At 36.3% G+C, this 26,945-nt stretch overlaps 1 protein-coding gene across 1 annotated transcript; it reads right to left on the minus strand.

Moving 5' to 3' along the window:
- Positions 1–251: 251 nt before the first annotated feature.
- cstf3 (cleavage stimulation factor, 3' pre-RNA, subunit 3) lies at positions 252–26,428 on the minus strand. The gene is made up of 21 exons (XM_073850345.1): positions 26,264–26,428; positions 25,477–25,578; positions 25,220–25,315; positions 20,705–20,737; positions 16,728–16,825; positions 16,063–16,129; positions 15,947–15,981; positions 15,718–15,844; positions 14,636–14,713; positions 14,364–14,526; positions 13,724–13,833; positions 13,469–13,585; positions 12,885–12,959; positions 12,473–12,616; positions 9,855–9,957; positions 9,358–9,427; positions 5,025–5,220; positions 4,416–4,566; positions 1,967–2,061; positions 1,770–1,830; positions 252–878 (listed from the first exon to the last, which is right to left on the minus strand). Exons 1-21 carry the CDS (start codon positions 26,288–26,290, stop codon positions 676–678), a joined length of 2,151 nt encoding a protein of 716 aa, XP_073706446.1. The 5' UTR covers positions 26,291–26,428; the 3' UTR covers positions 252–675.
- Between the last annotated feature and the right edge of the window lie 517 nt (positions 26,429–26,945).

A 26,945-nucleotide genomic window follows, 5' to 3' on the forward strand; every position in this document is an offset into this window, starting at 1 on the left:
AGGTCATATTTTATTACAATTTCCAAAACTATATAAAGTGATAATCTGAGAAAAGTTGAAGGTGTCTTAAAATTTGGTTTGACTATTTTGAGATGTTTGTATGAAAATCCCATCTAGGTCCTTAGCAGCTGTCCTCCAAGCAATGTGTTGTTTTATACTGCAGTGTAAGAACATCTACTGCATTATAGTGCATCCTAGTGGTCAGGCAGACTGATAAAACCACCAAACGGTGAAGTAACACACGCAACGCATGCATTTTATCATTTTGTTTTATTGGAAGCAAGTTGTGTGTGATCCTTAGTTCACTACAAAATGAGATTCAACTCTTCCATCACCAGCAACTACACATGACAAGTTCAGAACTATGAGGCAAACAAGAATAAAAACTTTATACAGTATAAACCACCCAGTTTTAAAAAATAAAACTGTTAAAAAAGAAACTTTGAAAGCACTGAACCAAATTCGAGATTAGCAATGGTTTTCTGATCTGTAGCGACGAGCCCGAAGTCCTCTGAAAGGCGCGTCTCTGTCCGGTCGCTGTGGGAGTGCAGGGTTCACAGTAAATCAGGGTGGAAGCTGAAGTCAGTGACGCACGGCTGGATGTGGGTTTAATTGTCTTTCCGATGTTCAGGAGGGATTGTGTGTACATCTGTGTGTGTGTGTGTTTCAGGCAGCTCATCGGATCCTCTTCTGCTGTCGCGCTCGATAGATGTCGTGGATGGGAGGTGCGATCGATCCTTTTTCTTCCTCCTCGTCTGAGTCGGCGTTAGGCCTTTTCAAGGACTTGTTTGCCACGGCGTGGTTTTCCACAGGGCCATTTCCTTCACTGCTCATCTCTAACTGCTTCCCAGTGATCAACTCTACAGCAGCATCTACCGCTAGAGAGAGAACAAGAGCATAAGCATTTTAGTTCATGAACGTCACCCCAAAACATGACAATTAATCACCCTTACATTTTACTTTAATGCTCACACTTTATATTAGGTGGCGTTAACTATTATGTACTTGCATTAAAAAATAATTACAATGTACTTAATGTGGTCAAATTGCATTGCAAAACATTTTTGCTTCTATTAAGGGGGGATATGGGTAAGGTTAGGGACAGGTTTAGTGGTATGGGTAGGTTTAAGGGTGGGTTAGGGTGTAAGGGAGGGGTCAGCAGTGGTAATTACAGAAATTAATTACAAATGTAATTACATATAGGTTTTTAAAAATTTGTAAGTTCATGGGATTTTCCCAGTTTTAATCATCATTTTTAGGAAAATCGTAAGTCCGATCAGTTAGAAAAGATATATATATAGAGAGAGAGAGAGAAGCTGCTGCTGAGATGCACGTACATAACATACACACATGCAAATAGTTGATGCATATATATCAAACCTGCTTCGAATATATTTAACTAGTAGCGTTTGTGAATTCACAATTATGCTTAATTGGTTTTCAAACGTGTTTAATATATAATGCAAACTTGGAAAAGTCTTATAATGCATTCTATGGATTCTTGTCCGTGAAATGCTCCACTTCTGTTATTTTGCCGGTTACTCGACGCGGGCGAAATGAAAAAAAAAAAGATTTTTAAAAAACTGATTAGTCGATTAGAATCAACGAATCACGATAGCCCTAGTTTATAACTGGTTGTAATATTACTGTACTGGTGTTTAGGACAGCAAATATCCCTTTATTACTGTAATGAGAATGATTAAAGCAAAAAACCGTGGAGTGAGATTTCAGAGATCATGATCAAACTGATGATATTCTGTGATACTTACTCTCTGGTAATACACATCTTCTGAGAGACTCCATCATCTCATCTACCTGCACAAAAGGACCCTGAAAACAAAAACAGACACATATGATGACACCTGATCAATGCGAAGTCGATGTTTAAATATCTTGAGGATGTTTTATCTGACTGCTATGCTATGGTTTGATCAAAAGCAGTAAAGAGAAGAACTGTTGAACTGACTGTAAAACAGCTGGGAGGAGGCAGCAGCTTCATGAGGATGACAGCAGTGGGAGGGACAGGAAACACTCCTCCAGGGACAGGATGCAGTCCAGGGGCTGTCAGGAGGACACATCACCAAACTTATCAATGCACAACATCAACTCAAAGTAAGAACTGTGCAACTATTGAAATGTGATTGGAAAACTTTCGTCCTCCTCGCAATTACAACTTTTCTTCAGAATTCCAAGATATAAACTCCAAACAGAGAAGAAAAGGACAAATTGTGAGATCATCAGTAGCAATGACCTTTTTTTACAAAAAAAAAAAAAAAACTAAATTGCAAGATGTAAACTCAATTCACAGAAAAAAATGTGAGATAAACTTGAAAAAGTCAGAATTGTGGGATGTACACTCTGAATTTCAAGAAAAGTAGAAGAAATTGCAGGACAAACTCAAAATTCTAAGAAACAAGTCTGAACACTGAGATATAAATTTGCAATTTCAAGACAGAAAAAAAAAAAATGCCAGAATTGTGGGGTCTAAACTAGGGTTGGATCGATAGACGATGCCATCATCCATCGCCGATGGCCGATAGACATCACAATGCTGAGCCGGCATCGCAAAAAACAAGAGAATATATATTTTTCCCCATCAAAATACAAACGTACAATACAAAGCCTATACATTATAAATAACAGTTTATCATTCAAATGCATTGGGAATATGGAAACACTTGGATTTGAGCCCAACGCCTGCTATTTTAGTTTGCTTTGTTATGGATTCTTAACTTTATATATTTTGTTTCATTCCTGTTCTGTTCTGAATACCGTTACATTTAAATGATTCTGGATTTTTGCAGTCAGGGTAACTAACTTATAGCTATGTTTATAGTGTTTATAATGTTAATACATAATATTTCGCTTGATTTGGTATTATTTCTGATATTACACTTTCTCTCTAAACATTCCGCTGCTCATTAAATGCGTTTGGAGAGAGTGGGTTAAGCAGTAAGCAATCAATGAGAGCGAGTTTGAACTTAAAGCTGACTGGTCGAAAATATGTTAAGGACCAACACACATCCTCCAAATACATCTACATAAACCCGCGCTTGCTCTGTCTCGAATGCACACATGCACTGTCACGATCTAATGCACTTGTTAATGTCGGATCTTTAAAAATCCGGCTCAAATTAAGCACCGGTCGAAACGGCAGGCTACAATTAATTAATTCGTTATGAATTAATTATTTAACAACAACCATCCCGCACTCCCGCCCTCTTTCCGCGGACGATGCCATCGTCCAGCACGATGTTTCACATTAGACATCGTACGATGTCGAATTGGTAGACATCGCCCAACCCTAGTCTGAACTGTAAACTCTGAATTCCGAGAAATAAGTCAAAATTGCAAGACGTAAACTCAGAATTCTAAGAAAAAAATCAGATTTCCTTTTTTTTTTAGAAAATCAAAATTAAGAAAAATGGGATGTAAAAGGATGTAAAATTTTGAATTCTAAGACAAAAGTCAAAATTTAAAGAAAATTTCAAAATGATGATTTTTCCCATTGGAATTTGGTGTTTACCTCCTACAAATTTAAAGACACAAACTCAGACTTTTTTGGAAAAGTCAGAATTCCAAGACATAAATGTGCAATTTCAAGAAAGTCAAAATTTGAAGAAAATTTTTTAGAATTGTGGGATCTAAATTTGGAATTCCAAGAAAAGTGTTGAAATTGCAAAACATAAAATCAGAATTCCAAAATATAAGATATAAATTTGATATTTCAAGAAAAAGCCAAAATTGTGGGATCTAAACTTGGAAATTCCACAAAAAAAAAAAAAAAGTAAAAATTAAAGAAAATTACTATCAGAGAAAGAATTCAGACTTTCTCTGAAAATCATGAGTTTGTCTTGCAATTTTGACTTTTTTTTTTGTAAACGTAAAAAAAAAAAAAAAAAAAAAAAAAAGTAATTTTGCAAATCCAATAAAATTTCAAAACTCTATGAGGACATAGACTGTCCGAGACAGAATTCTGACTTTTTCTTGAAATTGCAAATTTATGTTTGTCTTGAAAAATTCTTTTTTGGAATTCCAAGGAATTCGGAATTCCGAGTTTAAATTCTACAATTTAGAAAATTTCTTCAGACTTTTGAGTTTTTTTCTTGGAATTCCAAGTTTAATCCCACAATTCTGACATTTTTCTTAGAATTTTGATTTTCACCTGAAGGTGCACATTTATAAGAAAAATGTCAGAATTGTGAGATGTAAACTCAGAATCTAAAGGAAAAAAAAATAAGTAAGCTATAAATTAAACTGCAAAAAAAAAAAAAAAAAAAAATTGTAAGAATTCACAAATACCTTGTTCTACTTTTTGATTCTGTGGCAAAAACAAGCTTTCATTTGTTTCAGATCAGGAGTACTCAAACTGCATCTTATGCGAGTTTAATGTTCAGTGAGGTGCTGACACTTACGCGCCAGATGACGTGGCTGGAAAGGAATCATCTGGCTGGTGTCAGGTTTGGGATACTCTGGTTTGCGGTCAGCCTCATCTTTCAGTGCAGGGGTAGAAGGAGTGACCACTGCCTCTGGGATCAGTGATGCGTATTTGGCACGAGACACGTCCTGCCAATTGAGATTTTCAGATGATGAAGGATTTCACTATTAATTTGTGAAATATTTAAGGCCCACATATACTGATTTTAAACAAAACCAGGCCAAAATGAAATCCATTTGGACTTTGTTTCAAAAGTTTGAAAAAGCTTGCCAAAACAAACATTGCAGAAAAGTTTAATCTGGCTGGTTAACACCTGATGTTTTCTCACTGCTGTCAATTGTTGTATGATTCTTTTGTTTTTGAGAGGACAAAATCTAAAGCATCACAGACTGCATCAGGATGTTCACCAACAGTATAATTAATGCTGTTAAAGGTTTTTCAAACTTTTTGCCCTCAAGCAAAGAAAAAGGACTCTGCCGTGCCTATATGGGAGCTTTTACAATGGCTGGCTGTAAAAAACTAGTGGCAAGTTGAGTATTCCTAGCGTCAAAGCATCATTTGTGAATGATTCGGTTTCTTATCATACCTTGTAGCCAAGGGCTTTGAGCTCGCTGGGGGAGCAGGGATACAAATCCATGAACTTGTATCTGTCCACTAGCAGAGCAGTCTCCTTTCCCTCATACTCGTCTTTAAAGGCCATAAAACGCCTTCGCTCCACTTTCAGGATACTGGCCAAGTCCCCAATGTTGCTCTCAAAGGCCAAGAAGCGCGCCCAGATTTCCCTGTTATGCAAAAATCGCATGTTAAAATCAGAAAATAATATCTTTTTCACATTACATTTAACAAAATCAAAGTGGAACTGAATGTAGGGTAACCCGTAAGACCTTCGTTTATCTCAAGAACACAAATGAAGATATTTTTGATGAAATCCTTTCTGACCCTGCATAGACAACAAAGCAACTGAGACATTTAAGGCCCAGAAAGGTAGTAAGGACATCAATAAAATAGTTAAAGGTCTTACAAGTTTGGAACGACATGAGGGTGAGTAATTAATGACAAGAATTTTCATTTTTGGTTGAACCATTTCTTTTAAGTGACTAAATGAATAAAAAAACAACTTGCATATGTCAGCTAAAAGAAGCATTTTCAATAAAAGATCCAGTTTTTATAATAGTTATGATCCAGTTAAGATTAAACATTAAAAGGCCAAGAAATTACTTAACCCTTATGTGTTGTTAGGGACGTTTTCGTCCACTGAGGGGTGCTGTTGAGTCTTAATTTGGCCACAACTTTTTCTCTGTTAAAGCAAATGGAATGATTTTTGGTGACTAATCTTATTTTGATACATATTTTGGGAAAATGCTTTGAAATTTTTCAAAAACTCAACAGTTCACTGTGGGCAAATTTACTACCCTTTCGTTATGTTTCGTGGCTGAAAACAGCCACTACTTTAAACTGCTGTAAAAATGTATCAGATAAATATTTTTTTCAATTTTTTTTGCATAAATCTATTAATAAACCTCAGTCCTGCTCAAAAATACTAAATGTTTAAAAAAAATTCAGGATTTTAACTCTTTAATTGCCAAATTCCTAAATGATGTCACAGATTTTGGGGAAAAAAAAACACAAAATTACAAATTTTCAATATAAAAGGTAATTGTGGCCTGGATTTTTTTTTACCTTTTTAACAGTCTTGGACATGTGAAAGATTAGTAAGAACATTGGCTTTCATGCATTGTTAGTTTTGGCGCAGCATCAGATTTTATTTTTTTCTCCCTCATTTATTGTTTGTGGCTGTTTTTGCCCCATTGACTTCCATTATAACCACATTTTTTGATTGCAAAGCCATGACACCATATAATGCTGAATTCTTGATTGTTTGTGGTTTTCCCTGTTGGGAAGGGGTCAAATTTGTAAATTGTACTGTTGATTATCAGTTGGCCCCATTAACCCTTTAGATAGGCCTTTGCAAAAAAAAGCTTAGTTTTACATAGAGTTCTATGGAGTATAACAGCATATTATAGTGTATGTGTGTGTGAGCGTGTGTGAGTGTGTGAAAGTGAGTGAAAGTGAGTGAAAGTGTGTGAAAGTGTGAGAGAGACCTTTGTGCACCTTGATACCCCTGAGAAAATCTAAATAAGCACCTCAGCTCTCAGAACGACATGGAGTAAACAAAAATAAAGAAAGTATATTTATGTATTTGTTTTCCATATAGTTCTGAGAGCTGAAGTGCTTTTTTTTTATTTTCTGAGATGTATCAAGGTGCACAGAGGTCTCTCTCACACTCACAGACACTCACACACACTCTCATACACTCGCACACACTTTCACACACTCACACACGCTCACACACACATACATACACGCACACTATGATATGCCGTTATACTCCATAGAACTCTATGTAAAACTAAGCTTTTTTTTGCAAAGGCCTATCTAAAGGGTTAATGGGGCCAACTGATAATCAACAGTACATTTTACAAATTTGACCCCTTCCCAACAGGGAAAACCACAAACAATCAAGAATTCAGCATTATATGGTGTCATGGCTTTGCAATCAAAAAATGTGGTTATAATGGAAGTCAATGGGGCAAAAACAGCCACAAACAATAAATGAGGGAGAAAAAAAGAAAATCTGATGCTGCGCCAAAACTAACAATGCATGAAAGCCAATGTTCTTACTAATCTTTCACATGTCCAAGACTGTTAAAAAGGTAAAAAAAAAATCCAGGCCACAATTACCTTTTATATTGAAAATTAGTAATTTTGTGTTTTTTTCCCCCCAAAATCTGTGACATCATTTAGGAATTTGGCAATTAAAGAGTTAAAATCCTGATTTTTTTTTAAACATTTAGTATTTTTGAGCAGGACTGAGGTTGATTAATAGATTTATGCAAAAAAATTTGAAAAAAATATTTATCTGATACATTTTTACAGCAGTTTAAAGTAGTGGCTGTTTTCAGCCACGAAACATAACGAAAGGTTGTAAATTGAAACAATGCACAAGGGTTAATGAAACGTATGCACAGATGAATTGTTCACAATAAAATCTATTACATGCATTTAGAAAATAGATAGGAAGAGTTTTCATTTTATACTAACTTTATGCAACTTAGATTAAGTGGTGGATATTTGGCTTTAGGATTATCGCCTGACACATGATAGATCAATTAACCAAAAGCCTCCTCATATTTCATTTGCATATTTTTTACATATTGTGCAAAATAAAGGTTCATGTCTTATTTTTATTAACAGATATTAAGAGTACATTTTATTTTAAACGTGGGAATTATCTTGGGCTACTCAGGGCTCTACGCTTAAATTTCAGGAGCACTTTCTAATTAATTATCAAAAAATCGAATAAAAACATTGCCTTTCCATTACAAGGTGATATTCCAGTCCTTAAAGTGATTTATGGAGGAATTTTGTTTTTACCTTTGTAATGGCATTTTTGGCAACTTTATTAAAAGTTTGTAATCTTTAAAGTCATTTAAAAAAATTATATTTAAGCTTTAAAAAAAAATCTAATTAAAACAACAGAATAAGTACAAGCAGAATAAGTTACCAATCAAATGAAATCAGTATTAAAACTTATTTGTACTACAGAGGTGGCACAGAAGAACACAAAAGTGGCTTGTAAGTGTATTTTCATATATTTAATGAGGCTCAGAGATGGCATGAGTGCAATCAAATTCATAAATTCATGTTGCGATTAATGTTTTAAATATAACATTTTGAATATAGAAATACTAAATGATTTAAATAACTAAAAAGATCCTTTAAAAATAAAACCAAATCTGCCAGTAGGTGGCAGCAAGTCACTGATTTAATTACTGAATCATATCATTCATTTGATTCGTTTGAACGGCTGGTTCATTCAGGAATAAAGCAATGAGAAATTGAATCATTTCACTAGATTCCTTTGAAAAAAATGTTCATTTATAACCAAAAACACTGCTGTGTTTAAATGGAGATGCACAGTTTTTACCATATTTGAGCAAAATCAGGTAATAGTGTTACAGTCAGACAATGTCATTTACAAACTCCCTTAAAAATCATTAAAAGCTGTCACTCATCTTAGTTCATCGTCGTTCCATTATAATCAATGACACTCTTTACACTGCACTATCAATCTCTTATTTACACTCTCGCTACACTTTGTTTTATGAAAGGATTCATGGATATCTCTGTGATACATTACTCAACGTTGCAAAAACACATAGAAACCTTTGACGCTCCCCTCAGCAGAAACACAAATATGCTGATAGGGTCAGTAAATATTTTTTCATAGTTGCATTCAGTAGTTTTCAGTCGTAAAATGAGACCGAAATAGTCGCACTGTAGAGCCCTTCTACTTGATCTCTAGATAGCAGTCCTAACCAATGAAAAGCAAATATGGGTTGACTATTCTGACTACTTTTGTAGTGATCAGGTAAGGTGTTATGTAACTACTAACTAGATGGTGTGTCATTACTAACCCAAAGTTAAAATCTGAACAGTGGGTGTTTATTGTTGCACTAATTCAGGTCGATATCAGATTCTGAATGTACCATTTATATGCACTCTAAACATTGTAATCCGATTCACATATTTGTTTGCATATGCATAAACTGTATTCTGAAACAAAAATTCAGTGCATGCTCAGTTGGCACATTCATAAACAGGAGAAAAAAAATGTATGTCTCTCCTATCAATTCAATCAAAATGTTATTCCATTAAATCATTTACTATTCGAATAGAGCTCAAATCAAGATATTTTCAATCCAACTGATCCCTTACATCATTTACTAACAGATTATTTTGGTAGGTGGAAACCAAAGGGCTAAAACAACCGCTTTAACGTGTGAAAAGCCCAGCATATAGTTGTAATTGAAATAGATGGCATATTTGCATAAACTAATCAATAACATTCCACTAACCCAGATTTCTCAGGGGAAAGACTGCCGGACGTCAGGACTCTCTCAAACAGGACTCTGGTGTTGTTGTCCTCTGTGATGGAGACAAGTGCAAACAGCTCAATAATTCATTGTCATTTTTGAAAACTCATTCCAGGCCAGGCTTTTTACTTCTCTTCTTTTTTGGTAATAGCCTAGCGACAAGATAAACACGTCCAGTGTTTACTGCAAGGCAAACACGGTCTCCTAGCTATCTACTTTATAAAGGAGACGAATGGTTTGTTTGGTCTGATAAGCGCTTATGTGTCAGATACCATTCTGTGTGTGTGTAAATAAACAGCCATCTCGAGGACATGTCAATGATCTTTCAGTGCTTTGGCTGAAATAGTTTTTCTCCAGGGTTTCACACAATATGATACAGACTGTATGAAATATGACAGAGCAGTACAGGTGTAATAAATATCACAGATTGTATGGCATCAGATTAAAAGGAGATTGTGAATTCACCAAAGTGTTCTTACCATTTAAGTGAGAAAGGTAATCAATGTACGCCAAAATGTACTCAGGAATGTCACCGTATTTCTTCAGTCCAAGCTCGAATATCTTAAAGGCCACAGATTTGTCCTGTCACAACAGAAAAAAATAATAAGTGTCTCGATATTTATTTAAAATGCAATTACTGAATCAAAATTCCTTTAGATACACTATATTGCCAAAAGTATTTGGACACCCCCTTCTAATGAACAGGTTTGGCTACTTGAGTAATTTCCGTGAGTACAAATCTAAATGTTTAAGCATATAACAATATTTTAGGTAATTGTGTGCTTTTAATTTTATAGCAACAGTTTGGACATGATCCCCTTCTATTCTAACATGACAATGCCTCTGTGTATAAAGCAAGGTTCAAAAAGAAATTAAGTCAGTGTGGAAGAACTTGACTGGTCTGCAGAAAGCAAAATCCTAATCCCAGCTGAACACCTCTGGTGTGACTTTAAATGCAGACCTTGAGCCAAAAACGCATCACTAAACATCAATGACTTGTACATAGACTATAGACAAAAATATTGGGACACCCCCCTTCTTCAGATCAGAAAAGGCACTTCCAAAGCTGTGGCAACAATAATGGAAAAATGATTTATGTATTAGGAAATTTATTTCCATCTCTGTTGCAACAGTTTTGGAAGTGTTTAAAATGACTGGACCCATATGTATAAGTCACTGGTGTTTGGTGATGATTTTCTGGCTCAAGGTCTGCATTTAAAGGGATGGTTCGGAGTAGAATTGACTTCATTGCTATGCACTCCGAAGCCCATCTAAATACCCCATCCGAAGTTTTTTTTTACCTTAGTCGAACATTTATGGAGATATTAGAGTTTTTCGAATTGCTTGTTACAGGAGTGAATGGTACATGTGATGTATCTCGTAAATTGCACCACTAAACGTGCAAGTAATCTTACCAAACTTGTACAGTAGTGTAAATAGGTTATGTACTCACAAAACGCTGCATCAGAACATTTGTAAGTCCACAACTACAAATGGCGACACGTCGACATCACTTCCCTGGTTTGAAAAAAGCATGTAAAAGTCCTACTACATCTGTGTGCATGTCAACTTGTATAAGGACTTTTACGTGCTTTTTTCAAACCAGGGAAGTGACGTCGACGTGTCGCCATTTGTAGTTTTTGAGACTAGTAGGGATCGGCTAAAACGTGTTTTTAAAACACTCATGGTGGACTTACAAATGTTCTGATGCAGCGTTTTGTGAGTAAATAACCTATTTACACTACTGCACAAGTTTGGTAAGATTACTTGCACGTTTAGTGGTGCAATTTACGAGATACATCACATGTACCATTCACTCCTGTAACAAGCAATTCGAAAAACTCTAATATCTCCATAAATGTTCGACTAAGGTAAAAAAAACTTTGGATGGGGTATTTACAAGGGCTTCGGAGTGCATAGCAATGAAGTCAATTCTACTCCGAACCATCCCTTTAAAGTCACACCAGAGGTGTTCAGCTGAGATTAGGACTTGGCTTTATGCAGACCAGTCAAGTTCTTCCACACTGACTGAATTAATCATTTAATTTTGAACCTTGCTTTATACACAGATGCACTGTCATATGTGACCCTGGACCACAAAACCAGTCATAAGGTTAAATTTGACAAAACTGAGATTTATACATCAAATGATGTATGGTTTGTTAGGATAGGACAATATTTGACTGAGATACATCTATTTGAAATCAGAAATCTGAGGATGCAAAAAAATCAAAAATACTGAGAAAATCACCTCTAAAGTTGTCCAAATTAGGCTCTTAATGCATATTACAAATCAAAAATTACATTTTGATATGTTTACAGTAGGAATTTTACAAAAAATCTTCATGGAACATGAACTTTACTTAATTTCTTAATGATTTTTGGCATAAAAGAAAAATCAAATTTTGACCCATACTATGTATTTTTGGCTATTGCTACAAATATACCCCAGCGACTTAAGACTGGTTTTGTGGTCCAGGGTCACATATAAGAATAGAAAAGGGCCCTGTCCAAACTGTTGCAATAAAAGTAAAAGCACACAATTCCCTACAATATCATTACATGCTTAAACATTAAGATTTGTACTCATAGAAATGACTGAAGTAGTCAAACCTGTTCATTAGAAGAGGGTGTCCCAATACTTTTGGCAAATAGTGTATATGAGGGGTATAGTAAAATAATTAATATTAGATAATAAATTTACGGGTTGATTTATTTTTAAACTGATACATTTATTCAACAAGAATGCACTGAATTTATCAAAAGTAACAGTAAAGACATTTGTGTTGCAAAAAATTTATAAAAAAAAAAAAATGCTGTTCTTTTGAACTTTCTATTCATCAAAGAATTCTGAAAAAAGTATATTGACGTTTCCACAAGTTTATGAAGCAGCACAACTAACATTAGTTATTTCTAACTTCAAAAATAATCAGAAATGTTCCTTGACCACTAAATCAGCATATTAGAATGATTTCTGAAGGAACGGAGTAGTGATGCTGAATATACAGCTTTGATCACAGGAATAAATTCCATTTAAAACACATACAAATAGAAGAGTTTAAATTTCACATTTCAAAATGTGTGGTGTCAAAGTTACCTTGCTGCAGTAATACTCCATAAGAGCAGCAGTGACGTACACATGATGTCGTGTCCGAGCATCCTCTCTGGCCTTTTTAAAGATGGAGCGGCCAGATTTAATACCTTCAGCTCTTCTGGCAAACTTCATGTACTGGATATAGACCTGAACGATTCAAAAGCATTAAAGGGCCGGTCTCTGTTTATTCACACACAGTCATAACATTTGTGTTTATGCTTTTTAGGCATTGCACACAATCTCATATCTCTCCAGTCGACTGTGAGAAGAATTGATAATCATTCAAAATAATTTCTTGAATTACTCAGAAATCAGACACACTTATGGGTTGTGAGCAGGTTTTACTCCACAGCAGCAACTTTATTTATTTTTTTGTCCATCACAGACATTTGTTTCCAAAGAGAGTTGGACTCACCAAAGTAGGGTCAATATCTTCTATGGCAAGGAGTCGGTTGTATATACTGTGAACCTTCTCGTGCTTCATGCGACTCTGTGAAACACAGATCAATATTTTAAGGGTGTGTTCACACTTGTCATGTTGGGCTGATTAAAACGAACTCTGGTGTGATTGCTCTGTTAGTGCGGTTCATTTGAGTCAGTGTGAACACTGCCATCCGAACCCTGGTGCGCACCAAACTAGCGGCCCGAGACCGATAAAAAAAAGATGGGTCTCGGTCCACTTCTAAACAAACTCTGGTGTGGTTCAAATGAAATAAGAATGCAACACAGACCAAAGAATTCTAAACGAACCAAAAACGGGAAGTAATGACAATATGGCGCTAAATATTGGCTATTTAATTTCTGCAATGATGAAAAAAATTGGCAAAATACATGGGGGAAAACCACGAAAAACCATGTTCAGTAATCGGCCTTCGGCCCAGTGTTTTTTTTGGCAATCGGCCAAGAATTTATTTCGGTGCATCCCTAACTCAAAATGCAGCAAAAGTGTGGAATAAGGCCCATAATTTAACACAATTAAATCAGTCCGAGAGATCTTACCTCTTCATAATCGGCAAAAGAGAAATACAGCAGCATGTTCTTTTTGAGCAGAGTTCCTATGGCACGCTCGTAGATGTTAGCTGCCTCATCACTGAACAGCTTGGCATTGTTCATGTCCTGAATGAGGAGATCATGAGTGAAATAAGTAAATGGTAGATCTGAATAACTCAATGCAAATCCAAGAAACCATTATTTTAATTTCAATCACACAAGCACTGCAAAAAGGTGTTTTTATAAAAGGATGTGCAAACCAACCCCTTTTTCTGCCAGTAGTTTGCTGGACTGTTCCAGGTACTGTGCAGCTTCGTACCAGATGTCAGGGTGATGGCCGAGTACCAAAAGGCACTGCTCATAGGCAAACATTACTGCAAGTGACAAATAAAATTATTCGATAAATAGAGTCCTTACTACCTTTCTGGGCATTGAACGTGGTTGTCGTGTTGCTGACTATGCAGCGTCAGAGAGCTCTCATATTTCATCAAAAATATCTTAATTTGTGTTCTGAAGATGAATGAAGGTCTTATAGGTTTGGAACGACATGAGGGTGAGAATTAAAGACAGAATTTTCATTTTTGGGTGAAATATCACTTTAAAGATAATTATGTACATACAGTATACTTGTGTAGGCCGACATATGTAGCAAAATCATATGCGTGTTTGTATTATCACAAAATGTAAACTATAATAACAAAGCTCTAATCTAATCTAATCTGTTAAATGCGAATATATGGCATGAAGACATTAAGATATTATAAACATTATCAACATGATTTTTTTTTAAGCTGCTTTAAAATGATGGGTGTTCTATACAGGACAGTATAACAGTTAAAAAGCAGCAGTTTAATGATTGTCAAATTTTTATTTTTATATTTATTTAAGAATCTTCCTAAGTCACCTCTCTTGGTGATGAGGGTCTGATCTTCGGTACGCAGTGGGTTGCTCTTCTCCCATTGGATGTATTTCTTCCACATCTCGACCTGCTGGGCCTCTTGTGGGGAGTTCTGGGGCGGCACTGAGGGGGCGTTCCGGTCTAAACCCTTCATCACTGTCTCATACTCCTGAACAGGATTTAAATCACACGATCAGCATAGAGTAATTAACTAATAATAAAGGATAACAAATAACAAATTGCAGAAACTTCAGAACAGTTCAGTACCAAAAACTCACCTTGGCGACTCTCCTGGCGTTCATGTAGTCTCTGCTCCGGTCCTCAATCATCTTTTTGGCCAAGTGCACATTTATGCCCTTTATAATGAAACAAAAGCAATTTATTACAAACTAGAGATGGTACATGAACATTACAACCAAATCTGAATTATTACTTTTTTTCCCCGAAAGAGTTTCTTGAACCAGAATAACATCCGTTAAAGGGATAGTTTACCCCAAAATGTAAATGTGATGTTTATCTGCTTACCCCAAGATGTAGGTAACATTGTTTCCTCAGTAGAACTCAAACAAAGATTTTTAACTCAAACCGCTTCAGTCTGCCAGTCATATAAATGACAGTCAATGGGACCCTCTGCGTTCAGAGTGAAAAAAAAAACAAACACAGACAAAACCAAATTAAACCCTGTGGGTCGTGACGATACATTGAGATCTTAACACACGGAAGAATCGGTCTGTGCAAGAAACTGAACAGCATTTATATCATTTTTTACATCTGATCCACCACAATGTCCAACTGTCCTGAGCGCGTTCACAACAGCCGGTGCATGACGAAGAGCAAGCAACCAAAACTTCAAGTTGTGAGTCGGGAAAAATCAACCCTCCCGGATGACTTGGCGCAAGCACACATAACCTTTAGTTTTTAATGCAACAATCAGGATTAGCACAAGTAATTACAATGTGCGACAGATCGCTTCTGTGCATGCATCTACTTTCCCAGAGCATGCCGACGTATCACACGCTCAGGACAGCTGGAAACTGCAGTGGATCAGAGGTAAAAAATGATATAAATGCTATTCAGTTTCTTGCACAGATCAATTTTTTTGTGCGTTAAGACCTCAATGTATCGTCACGAGCCACAGGGTTTAATTTGGTTTTGTCTGTGTGTTTTTTTTTTTCTCAAAGCTGTGGATCCCATTGACTGCCATTATATGACTGACAGACTGCAACAGTTTGAGTTAGAAAACTTCATTTGTGTTCTACTGAAGAAACAAAGTCACCTACATCTTGGATGCCCTGGGGGTAAGTAGATAAACATCAAATTTTCATTTTTGGGTGAACTATCCATTTCTCACTGTACTCACCTCTTCATATTTGCTGTAGTCCCTCCAGAGCTGCTCAATGTTAATCATGGGGTTGACGCAGCCTCTCTGATACACACGTCTGACGGCTGTGATGCGCTGATTCTCAGCATATGAGCCCACAGCTTCTCTAGAGACACATATGAAGAGCCCTTTAAATGCCATGCCTTTGCTTATGAAACTTTTTCAATGGCCATGAAATTAGTTTTGGAAATACAAATGGTGTACTTACACGCCTTTGAGAAAATTGATGTAATCCACCCAGATCTAATAAAAGGAGAAGAGTGGAGTTAATGTCCATGATGCCACAGAACAAGTTGAGGTAGAACAAAATGTCTGAACTCTCACCTGATAGGACATAATCTCCATCCCAATCTTATCCAAGGCAAAATCATAAGCCTGTGCCATCTTTTCTCTGCCAAAGAACAGCACAGTTTAAGTATTTAAAGCCAGTTTCTAACTATGTGTGACAAAAAACACACACACACACACACACACACACACACACACACACACAACTAACAATGCACAAGAAAGAGAACAAGTGATATCATGACCATCAAAATTTAATTTAATTAGTTTCCATAATTTTGTATTATATGCTATTAAATAGAATTATATACCGTAGCTCCAGAATTTTTTTTTTTTCGCATAAAAATTATATCAGCATAACAGTGAGAATAGATTTGGTTATTAATATCAAGTTTTGTCACTTTAATGATATTTATGCTATCCAGCATTATTTAAGGGTATTTCAAAGAGCTTCAAAAATCGTGTGCTTTAGTGAAAACCAGACAAGATAGCTTGCATGGTCATTTTCAAAAATTTACCTATTTGATAAACAAACTTTTTAATTTATTTAAGCATAGACGTAATTACTTTCTATATTTCGAATCAAACACTGACTTGTGCTCTTGACCCCACTGTATATTAGTGTATTATCAGTCACCTTCTCTAGACAAAATCACTGATCACTACTTTAAAAGCCATAGAAACACAACTGTGTGACATACTTATAGCTGGGCAGCTTTCCTTTGGTTTCCCGCACATATGAGAGGTAGCACTTCCACAGGTCAATGTGCAGAACCTTCATTAAGCACCTCTGAAATAACTGAGCAAGAGATTGAACAGTGAAGAAGACTCCAAAAACATGATGGATGTAAATACAAACATATCAAAGTCAACAAATTCTGGATTATGCTATATTGTACAATATATACAGTATCTCACAAAAGTGAGTACACCCCTCACATTTCAGCAGCCATTTTAGTATGTCTTCTCAAGGGACAATACTATAGAAATTAAACTTGGATATATTTTAGTAGTCAATGTGCAGCTTGTATTGCGGTATATATTTGCTGTCCTCTGAAAATTACTCAACATACAGCCATTATTGTCAAAATAGCTGGCAACAAAAGTGAGTACACTCTAAGTGAACTTCTCCAAAGTGTCAATATTTTGTGTTAGCACCATTGTTATCTGGCACTGCCTTAATCATCCTGGGAAAGGAATTGACCAGAGCTGCACAGGTTGTTGCTGCGATCCTCTTCCACTCTTGCTAAACATTAGACACATAGTGCTTCTCCACCTTCCGCTTGAGAATGCCCCACAGGTGCTTAATGGGGTTCAGGTCTGGAGACATACTTGGCCACCCCTTCACCTTCAACTTCAACTTCCTCAGCAAGGCAGCTGTCATCTTGGTGGTGTGTTTGGGATTATTATCATGTTGGGAAACTGCCGTTCAGCCTAGTTTCTGGAGTGAAGGCATCATGTTGTTCTTCAGAATGTACAGTACATAATGGAATCCATGTTTCCCTCAATGAACTGCAGCTGCCCAGTACCAGCAGCACTCATGCAGCCCCAGACCATGATGCTACCACCATAATGCTTGACTGTAGGCAAGACACAGCTTTTGGTACTCCTCACCAGGGCATCGCCACACATGCTGGACACCATCTGACCCAAACAAGTTTATTTTAGTCTCACCAGACCACAGGACGTGGTTCCAGTAATTCATGCTCTTGGACAGGTTGTCTTCAGCAAACTGTTTGCGGGCTTTCTTGTGAGCCAGCTTCAGATGAGGCTTCCTTCTGGGGCAACGCCTATGCAAACCTACTTGTTGCAGTGTGCGGCGTATGGTCTGAGCACTGACAAGCTGACCTTCTACTTCTGCAATCTTTAAAGCAATATTGGCTGCACTCATGCATCGTTTTTTTGAAACCAGGTTCTGCATCTGACGCACAGAACGAGTGCTCAACTTCGTTGATCAACCCTTGCAAGGCCTGTTCCGAATGGAACCCATCTTGAAAAGCCTCTGTATGACCCTGACTACTGTAGTGTAACTCGGTTTCAGGGTGTTACTGAACCTCTAATAGCCTTGGCCATCTTCATGGAGATCAACAATTATAATTCTCAAATCCTCAGAGAATTCTTTGCCATGAGATGCCATGTTGAACATCCAGTGGTCAGTATTGGAGAATTGTACTTAAAGCACCTAATTTTAACTGCTCTAATACAAGATACACAACTTTGTATTGTCCTGTCAAGCAGACAAAAACATAAACATGACGAATAGGACATGTGGCTTTGCATGGTTAAACAACATATTGCTGTTATCACTTAGGGTGTACTCACTTTTGTTGCAAGCTATTTTGACAATGGCTGTATGTTGAGTTATTTTCAGAGGACAGTAAATCTATACTGCTATACAAGCTGCACATTGACTACTCCAAACTATATCCAAGTTTCAATTCTATAGTATTGTCCCTTGAGAAAATATACTGAAATGGTTGCTGAAATGTGAGGTGTGTACTCACTTTTGTGAAATACTGTATACATATAGTAAACAATATTGAAGTTAACTATACTTCAGATGCTTACATTTATCATCAGCTGGCAAACCCATAGTACTTCAATATAATACTGAATGATTATCATTCACATATATCATGGCATTTGCATGGTAAGCAAAGGTAATGCAAAGAGCACCATAGTACTTTTGTGTTAGTTTCCAGAAACAAAAAGGTCATGTGAGGTATGTGGCTTGAAATCAACCCTGTATGACTTGTGTTGCTAAACTGCATTAACAGTGATTTGCTCAAAAAATAGACCATACAGGTCCTTTTCAAAAAATTAGCATATTGTGATAAAGTTCATTATTTTCTGTAATGTACTGATAAACATTCGACTTTCATATATTTTAGATTCATTACCTACAACTGAAGTAGTTCAAGCCTTTTATTGTTTTAATATTGATGATTTTGGCATACAGCTCATGAAAACCCAAAATTCCTATCTCAAAAAATTTGCATATTTCATCCGACCAATAAAAGAAAAGTGTTTTTAATACAAAAAAAGTAAACCTTCAAATAATTATGTTCAGTTATGCACTCAATACTTGGTCGGGAATCCTTTTGCAGAAATGACTGCTTCAATGCGGCGTGGCATGGAGGCAATCAGCCTGTGGCACTGCTGAGGTGTTATGGAGGCCCAGGATGCTTCGATAGCGGCCTTAAGCTCATCCAGAGTGTTGGGTTTTGCGTCTCTCAACTTTTTCACAATATCCCACAGATTCTCTATGGGGTTCAGGTCAGGAGAGTTGGCAGGGCAATTGAGCACAGTAATACCATGGTCAGTAAACCATTTACCAGTGGTTTTGGCACTGTGAGCAGGTGCCAGGTCGTGCTGAAAAATGAAATCTTCATCTCCATAAAGCTTTTCAGCAGATGGAAGCATGAAGTGCTCCAAAATCTCCTGATAGCTAGCTGCATTGACCCTGCCCTTGATAAAACACAGTGGACCAACACCAGCAGCTGACATGGCACCCCAGACCATCACTGACTGTGGGTACTTGACACTGGACTTCAGGCATTTTGGCATTTCCCTCTCCCCAGTCTTCCTCCAGACTCTAGCACCTTGATTTCCGAATGACATGCAAAATTTGCTTTCATCCGAAAAAAGTACTTTGGACCACTGAGCAACAGTCCAGTGCTGCTTCTCTGTAGCCCAGGTCAGGCGCTTCTGCCGCTGTTTCTGGTTCAAAAGTGGCTTGACCTGGCGCCTGTACACGGTGGCTCTGGATGTTTCTACTCCAGACTCAGTCCACTGCTTCCGCAGGTCCCCCAAGGTCTGGAATCGGTCCTTCTCCACAATCTTCCTCAGGGTCCGGTCACCTTTTCTCGTTGTGCAGCGTTTTCTGCCACACTTTTTCCTTCCCACTGAGGTGCCTTGATACAGCACTCTGGGAACAGCCTATTCGTTCAGAAATTTTCTTTCTGTGTTTTACCCTCTTGCTTGAGGGTGTCAATGATGGCCTTCTGGACAGCTGTCAGGTCGGCAGTCTTACCCATGATTGCGGTTTTGAGTTATGAACCAGGCTGCGAGTTTTTAAAAGCCTCAGGAATCTTTTGCAGGTGTTTAGAGTTAATTAGTTGATTCAGATGATTAGATTAATAGCTCGTTTAGAGAACCTTTTCATGATATGCTAATTTTTTGGAGATAGGAATTTTGGGTTTTCATGAGCTGTATGCCAAAATCATCAATATTAAAACAATAAAAGGCTTGAACTACTTCAGTTGTGTGTAATGAATCTAAAATATATGAAAATCTAATGTTTATCAGTACATTACAGAAAATAATGAACTTTATCAAAATATGCTAATTTTTTGAAAATGACCTGTATATCCTTCAATATAAAGAGCAAATCTGTAAGTTTTTTCTACATTTTATAATGGATTGCCCAAGATTGCCCATTTGCTGGATTGAGAAGAGCAAACAGGATGTTTCCAGTCAAACAGGGTGTTATTTTATTTGATTACAACATCTTGATATTTACTCTACCCAAGCTTTTGAGGGCCTAAAGTGGTGACCTAGATAAAGCTCAGCTTTTATGGTCTCACACCTGTGTACTGTATGTGTCTCAACAAGTCAGAGTAATATCATACAATCCATAAATTCGACATGTGGCTTCCATGCGATAACATGTGCTTACCTTTTCAACCTTGTCATAGTTTTTAGCCTTGATCTGTGGACACATTTGAAAACCAATATTATTTAAAAGTGATAGCCTGTAGGAAAACTGATTTGCTCCACACGCATGCACACACAACCCCGGTTAAGGTCAACAATGTGACATTCACACAACCCTGCGTAATATTGTGTCCTCAATTAACAGCATGTGATGCTGCATACACACACAAGATTCACCAGAACTTGGGCTTAAAAAATTGACCACAAAAAGGCCACAAAGCAACAAAAGTGATGTTATTGGGTATTTTAGTAAAAATATTAATTTTAGGAGTGCAAAATGTTTTTAAAAATATTAATCCTATGAGTGGCATCTGAAGCTTTTACGAAGCTGTTGTTTTTGGCACAGTAAGTAAAAATTAGTACTAGAGTTTGACATGTAAAATATGAAATATCATGCTTAAATGATGACGATCACTTTAAATACAGGGTTACTCAAGTTTATTTTTCTTACTCAAAAACCTCAGGGGTTACAAATCAATATTTAATAAATTTTGTAGGAACATCTAAATCTCAAATAAATGCTTTGAATAAGATCTGACAATAAACAACAAATTCATTCCCATACGGTATATTAGTATACACAGAAATTAAACTAAAGATTTCTCTCTGCCAGCAAAACAAATATAATAAATAACTTTTAATGTGTGTTGGAACTAATGTGATTTAAATTTTAAGTTCCACCAAAGCTGCCACAAAAAACTATGAGGTAAGCTCCATAAAAGGAAGATGTTTCTGGCATGGGATAAAACTTAATAATATAAAAAAAAAAGAACTGCAAGTTTATCTCAAGATTCAGTGTTTTTTTTTTTTCAGTGAGTTTATAAATGATTGAGAGTTCAATTTTTTTAGAGTTTACAATTTTTTTCAGAAATAAAAATTAGCTAGTGAGCTTAAGAACTCACAATTGTGAGAAAAACATGAGAAAAGTATTGTAAAGTAAAAAAATAAATAAAAAACTGCAATTATCTTAAACAAAAAGTGAGATGTAAATTTAGAATGTTGAGGAAAAAGAGTTTTCAAAAGAATTCTCAGTTTATATTTCGCAATTCTGCCTTTTCCCACAGATTTGCTAAAAGAAAAAAGTCAATATTGTACGATTAAAAAAAAAAAAAAAAAAATTTTTTATCCAGTGGTGGAAATAGGATTGCATAGCTATAAAATTATAAACACACTTCTGAGTGCAAAACATTTGTTTTTAAGTCTTTAGCCTATTCCAAGACATATTGTTATTACTGGTAATTCGTCAATTTTCTCAAAATACATATTAGCCAACTGAAATAATGATTTGCAACAAATGTTCAATAAATCACAGAAATCCAAATGTTTACATTATGCAAGGCATAAACATATCATGGGATTCATGATTTATTATTGAATAAGGGAAGTAATTCTTGTAACCGGCCTACAACTTCAGTATTCTAATGAAATACAAATGCATTTCTGAAGAAAAACAATACTCAAATAACTGGTGCAAACTCTAAATGCTAATTCACTACATGTTTCAGAGGTACACATGCTCTGTAGGATTATGTAACTATCCTGTTGGGCCATAAATCATGCATGACAAACAACTAATCTTATGAGTGTGTGTGTGTGTGTTGACTAAGTCCACACATAAGCCAAATGCATCTTAAGGAATTAAGTCATAGATGGACAAGGCAAAAAGATCACATTTTGTCTTTTACCTAAAAATGATTGCCCAGTATCAAACATGACAACAAATAGAAAATGCTGATTTTTTGGCCCAATCATGTTAATTCTTAAAACCTATGTTAACAGAAAAGGAGTCAAATTGATAACATTAGATAATATGGCTGTTATGATTAAAAGGATAGATGACCCAACAACAAACATCTTTTTTATTATTTACTCACCCTCAGGCTGTAACCTGTATGACTTACTGTTCTCTATGGAACATAGAAGAAAATACAATGCAAGTCAATGGGATTTAAAACAACACTGGTCTCCATTCACTGCCATTGCACAGACAAAACAAACACTTTCCACACGTTCCACAGAGGAATGTCATACAGGTTTGGAACCACATGAGGTCGAGCAAATATGGTCAGAATTTTCATTTTTTGATCAGCTACCCCCATTAAAGCCATTTATAAGGTTCTTTGTAATGTTAACTCGCATTAAGATCACTGAGGTCAGCTGTGAGAGGTTGCTGGCAGTGTGTCTGTGCTCCAGGGCAAACGGTGACAGCCTGACATACTTAACCAACCACTCAACAGCTCCGAACATAATCAAAACTCAGCATGACACAGTGTGAAAAATACTGCCATTGAGGCAGAATGGCTCTGGGGCACGATCACTGCGGGACTGCCGTCTCCATGCCTCGGACAGACGCACGCATGCACACACACACACTCACTGACACAGACGTACAATGCACATTACAACGACAAGCCAAACTTGTTACAGTGCATTTTATTGCGGTTGGGGTGAAAAGAACAGTTGTCAAAAACCAAGCAGTTTTGACTAAGGATGGAGAAGCAATTACTTTCATGATTGGAAATGCTCAATTATACTGCAATCTGAAATACAGAACCAGATGAGTGTATAAACACTTAAGTGATTTGTCTCTGATTGAATGACCACCTTATTCTTGACTTAAGAGTAGCTTGATCGTGTTTGAATGTGCAAGGCTTCTAGTAGAGTAACAGTCCATTATGTAGCTTGATATTGCAAACTGATTATGTAATTATGTTATGATTGTGAATGGTTCGTAGTGCATATAGTTTTACAGTTTACTGCACTTTGTGATTCCTCTAGTACTTTACCTACATCGGCTAGTGCATCTGAAGACTTGCACGTTCAAAGAAAACAGCTTACTTCCAAGTTGCAAAATAGGAATACTATTTCGATATACTGAATCAGACCCTTTTAAAGTTAAATCCAGGTGATAACAGCCAAACAAATTGTATGATTAGCGAAAAATCACAATGGGGATCTGAAACTAAAGAACCCGATAATATTATATATGATTAACCACAGCTGTTCAATTATTTGGACAAAGGTCTTTGAAGAGAAAATTTTGTGGATGTGATTGGAAATATAATCTTTACTGACCCTTTACTAAGATCCATCCCAAGTGGTTGCTGAGAATCACTTCAAAGAACATTTCAAAGAAATTTTCTGTCAATAAAAAGTGCTCTAAGTGCTAAAAATAGATTGGAAAATTGTATTATTTGGGCTGAAATTATGTCAATCCAATCCATTTTATCTTCATCAACAATTAAAAATTGCAAATTAAATTTGACACACGTCAAAATTGTAAAAAACTTCAAGTAATAACAGAATAATTGAGCGGAACTGTTCGAAATGTTTCCCACATTCACAATACTACTGCAAACTGCTGAAATGAATAACTACAAAAATGCCATCAAGTTCGTAACATTAATCTTGAAGCAAATGTAGGTTTTTACTGATATTGCACTTTTTCAGGGGAACTAGGCCCGAGAGTTGTAAATTGGAAAAAGAAATTCATCTGTATATCGTGTTTCACTACTACAAACGGTCCGCAAAAGTTTTATTTTTGGATAATTTCCCTCATCTCTTTATATTAAGAAAGATCAAAAGCAAATTTAAGAGAATGATGGATGGCAACAGTTGTTTAGCAAAGGGTCATTTGTGACAATCAAATCTTTTTTTTTTAATCACTGCAACTACCCTCCACCAAAAAGTTGTATATATATATTAAAAACAATAATGTGGCCGATTTACAGTTTTCCTAGGGATGTTGAATCATTTATACCCACAGGAAAAACAATAGGTTTGCCAAAAATCTTAATATATAAAAAAAAGAGACTGTAGTAGTTAATGTAAAGCTAGCTAAAAGTAATGTGTTCATCTTTATGTTACTTGTAAGATACTTACCATTACAACACTTAAGCTGTTCCTAAACTGAACACCTACTTTTACGCTGCTTTTTTCATATTCCCTTATGGAAATATCAGTCATTTTAAAAAATATGTGGCTAGGTGTTGCAATTTGTGGTGCAAGTGTGCACTTGTAAAACAACATTTAATTAGCCTCAGGATTTAGACAAACTAACTTTGTTAATGTGTGGACTAGTGTGCATGCTGGACTATGACTCACATGTATAATGACATGAGGGACAAGAGAAAATTAGACGCTACTATGGATCAAAATCTTGAATTATTAATTTTCAAACAAACCACAACAACCTCAAAGAAATGACACAGGAGGCAAGAAATTGACACAAGTAATAAAGGCTAAAGCACTCCAATACCATTAAAATTGTTTTAATGCTGTTGCAGATAAAACATGCAACAATATCACCTCATAAAACTGAAAAGTATAAGGAAAAGAACCCCTAAATGATACAAGCTATGAGAGTTTCCCTTGACGCCCTGCGATTGTTGGTGGTGTGTGAATATCACATTGTTGATCAGAATGGGGAGAAGCATTGTCATGCACAAATATGAAAGTAATTAAATTAAAGTATAACCTCGGCTTCAATGTATAGCTTCCAGAATCTGCCCGAACTGGGAAACTGGGCGACAAGTCGCTCATATGTCTTCCTTGCTTTGTCTATGGGTTGATTCTAAAAGAAGTAAAATTCATTTACATACAGAATCATAGGGTACGTCCCAAAGACGTCCCGTTTACATGAAATAGCATCAGATGTGCTGTCAGAGACCCTCCCGCTCCCTCCCAAAACATGTTACCCCGGGTAAAAAGGAATGCAACCCTGTGTCACTAAACCTGTGCTTCACGAATCAGTATGCTCCAAGCGTCGAGGTCATACGGATTTTCTTCCAACTTCTTCTCTGCTTTCTTCACCTTCTCTGGGATGTACTCTGCCGCCTGTTGAGGGGAAAAAACAAATGTGATATGAATATGGGCAACAGGTGACACTGGAGAAATGCCAGTAACGTTACATATCCATATTTTGGACATATAATTGAGAGCACAATATCAAAGTCAACTTTGTTTTTCAATCTTGGCCCTGAAGTACTGCAAATGCACTTATGTCTTGGGGATCCCCATGATGAATGATATAAAACTGATACGATTAATAAGGTTTGTTCAATAATAAAAAAAGACATGAACTGTGCAGTACTAGAAACGTATCTAGGAGAGCAAAAACTCAAACTGAACATCCTACTTGAAATAGTGCTGTACTGTTTCAAAACTTCGACAAAGGATAATCTTGGTTCATTTAGCATATCAGTAAAGGAATAAATCTGAGTGCTGTTGTAAACACAGGTAAAAGTAACAAACAATAGCGTCGTGTTTCACTGCATCATACCAACGCCACCCCCTGAGCAACAGCATTACGTCAACGCTCGTCTATTTAACTACCTCAACAATTTTACAAACTTATTACAGTAGTTTAAAGCAATTACTGCACAGACACTCGACGCATTTCATGATAGAAGTGCAATAAACACGTAAACATCGACATAACATTCTGCTTTAGGAGCGATGTCGGCAGCTAGCGTTAGGCCGCAAACACGAGCACTTGAGCACACATATGTCTTTATTTTACCTGGTCCGGAGGAGTTTCGGTGGACATGGTGGAATATGAGTGGGATCCGAGTAAAGAAACGTCGACTGCTGTACTATCACAAATAAACTAAGCGCAGACCTTGACTATTGCAGCATTGTTTATTTGTGCAGACTCTTTGTGCGGCCGCTCGCCTCTCACCGCGCACTAAAATGGCAGCAGAGTGAACTAGACGTTAAGCCACGCCCACCGGGAACGGTCAATTTCAAAATAAAGGCCTTTAAATCGACTCGTACTAAATAAAAGTACTACTACTACTGCTAATAACAATAATAGAATCCGAAATGTTGTTAAGTACTTTTAAGGTTTTGGGCTTTTTGGTTTTTCATAAAGTGTTTTTTCAGACTAGTGGAAACAAAACATCCCCAAAACACTACTGTTTCTTTTAAAGCACTTAATCTATTTGCGTCAATAGATTTCAATTACAATGCATTTTTAAAGACCGTTTTCTCAAAATGAGTTTTTTAGCTATTTTTTGAGCTATAAATCTCCACTTTAGTAGCACTTACACACACAACTTTACACTTTTATTTTATAAGTATATATAAAGTTTTTTTCTAGATGAGAAATTCCCTCTGTAAAAACTTTTGACTCTAATATGTCAAAAAAAATTAAACAAGAATTTTAAAAAAGTGTTAAGATTTTTATACTAGAAATGTATGCA

The sequence above is a fragment of the Garra rufa genome, chromosome 11 (assembly GCF_049309525.1).
Source record: "Garra rufa chromosome 11, GarRuf1.0, whole genome shotgun sequence".
Classification (NCBI taxonomy): domain Eukaryota; kingdom Metazoa; phylum Chordata; class Actinopteri; order Cypriniformes; family Cyprinidae; genus Garra; species Garra rufa.

Bases quoted from the DNA above. Each gene is read 5' to 3' on its own strand.
- cstf3 (XM_073850345.1), bottom strand. From the start codon at position 26,290: ATGTCCACCGAAACTCCTCCGGACCAG. The intron at 25,316-25,476 runs GTTTAGTGACAC...TACTTCTTTTAG, and splicing joins TACTGATTCGTGAAGCACAG to AATCAACCCATAGACAAAGC. The intron at 14,714-15,717 runs GTGAGTACAGTG...TTCATTATAAAG, and splicing joins ACTACAGCAAATATGAAGAG to GGCATAAATGTGCACTTGGC.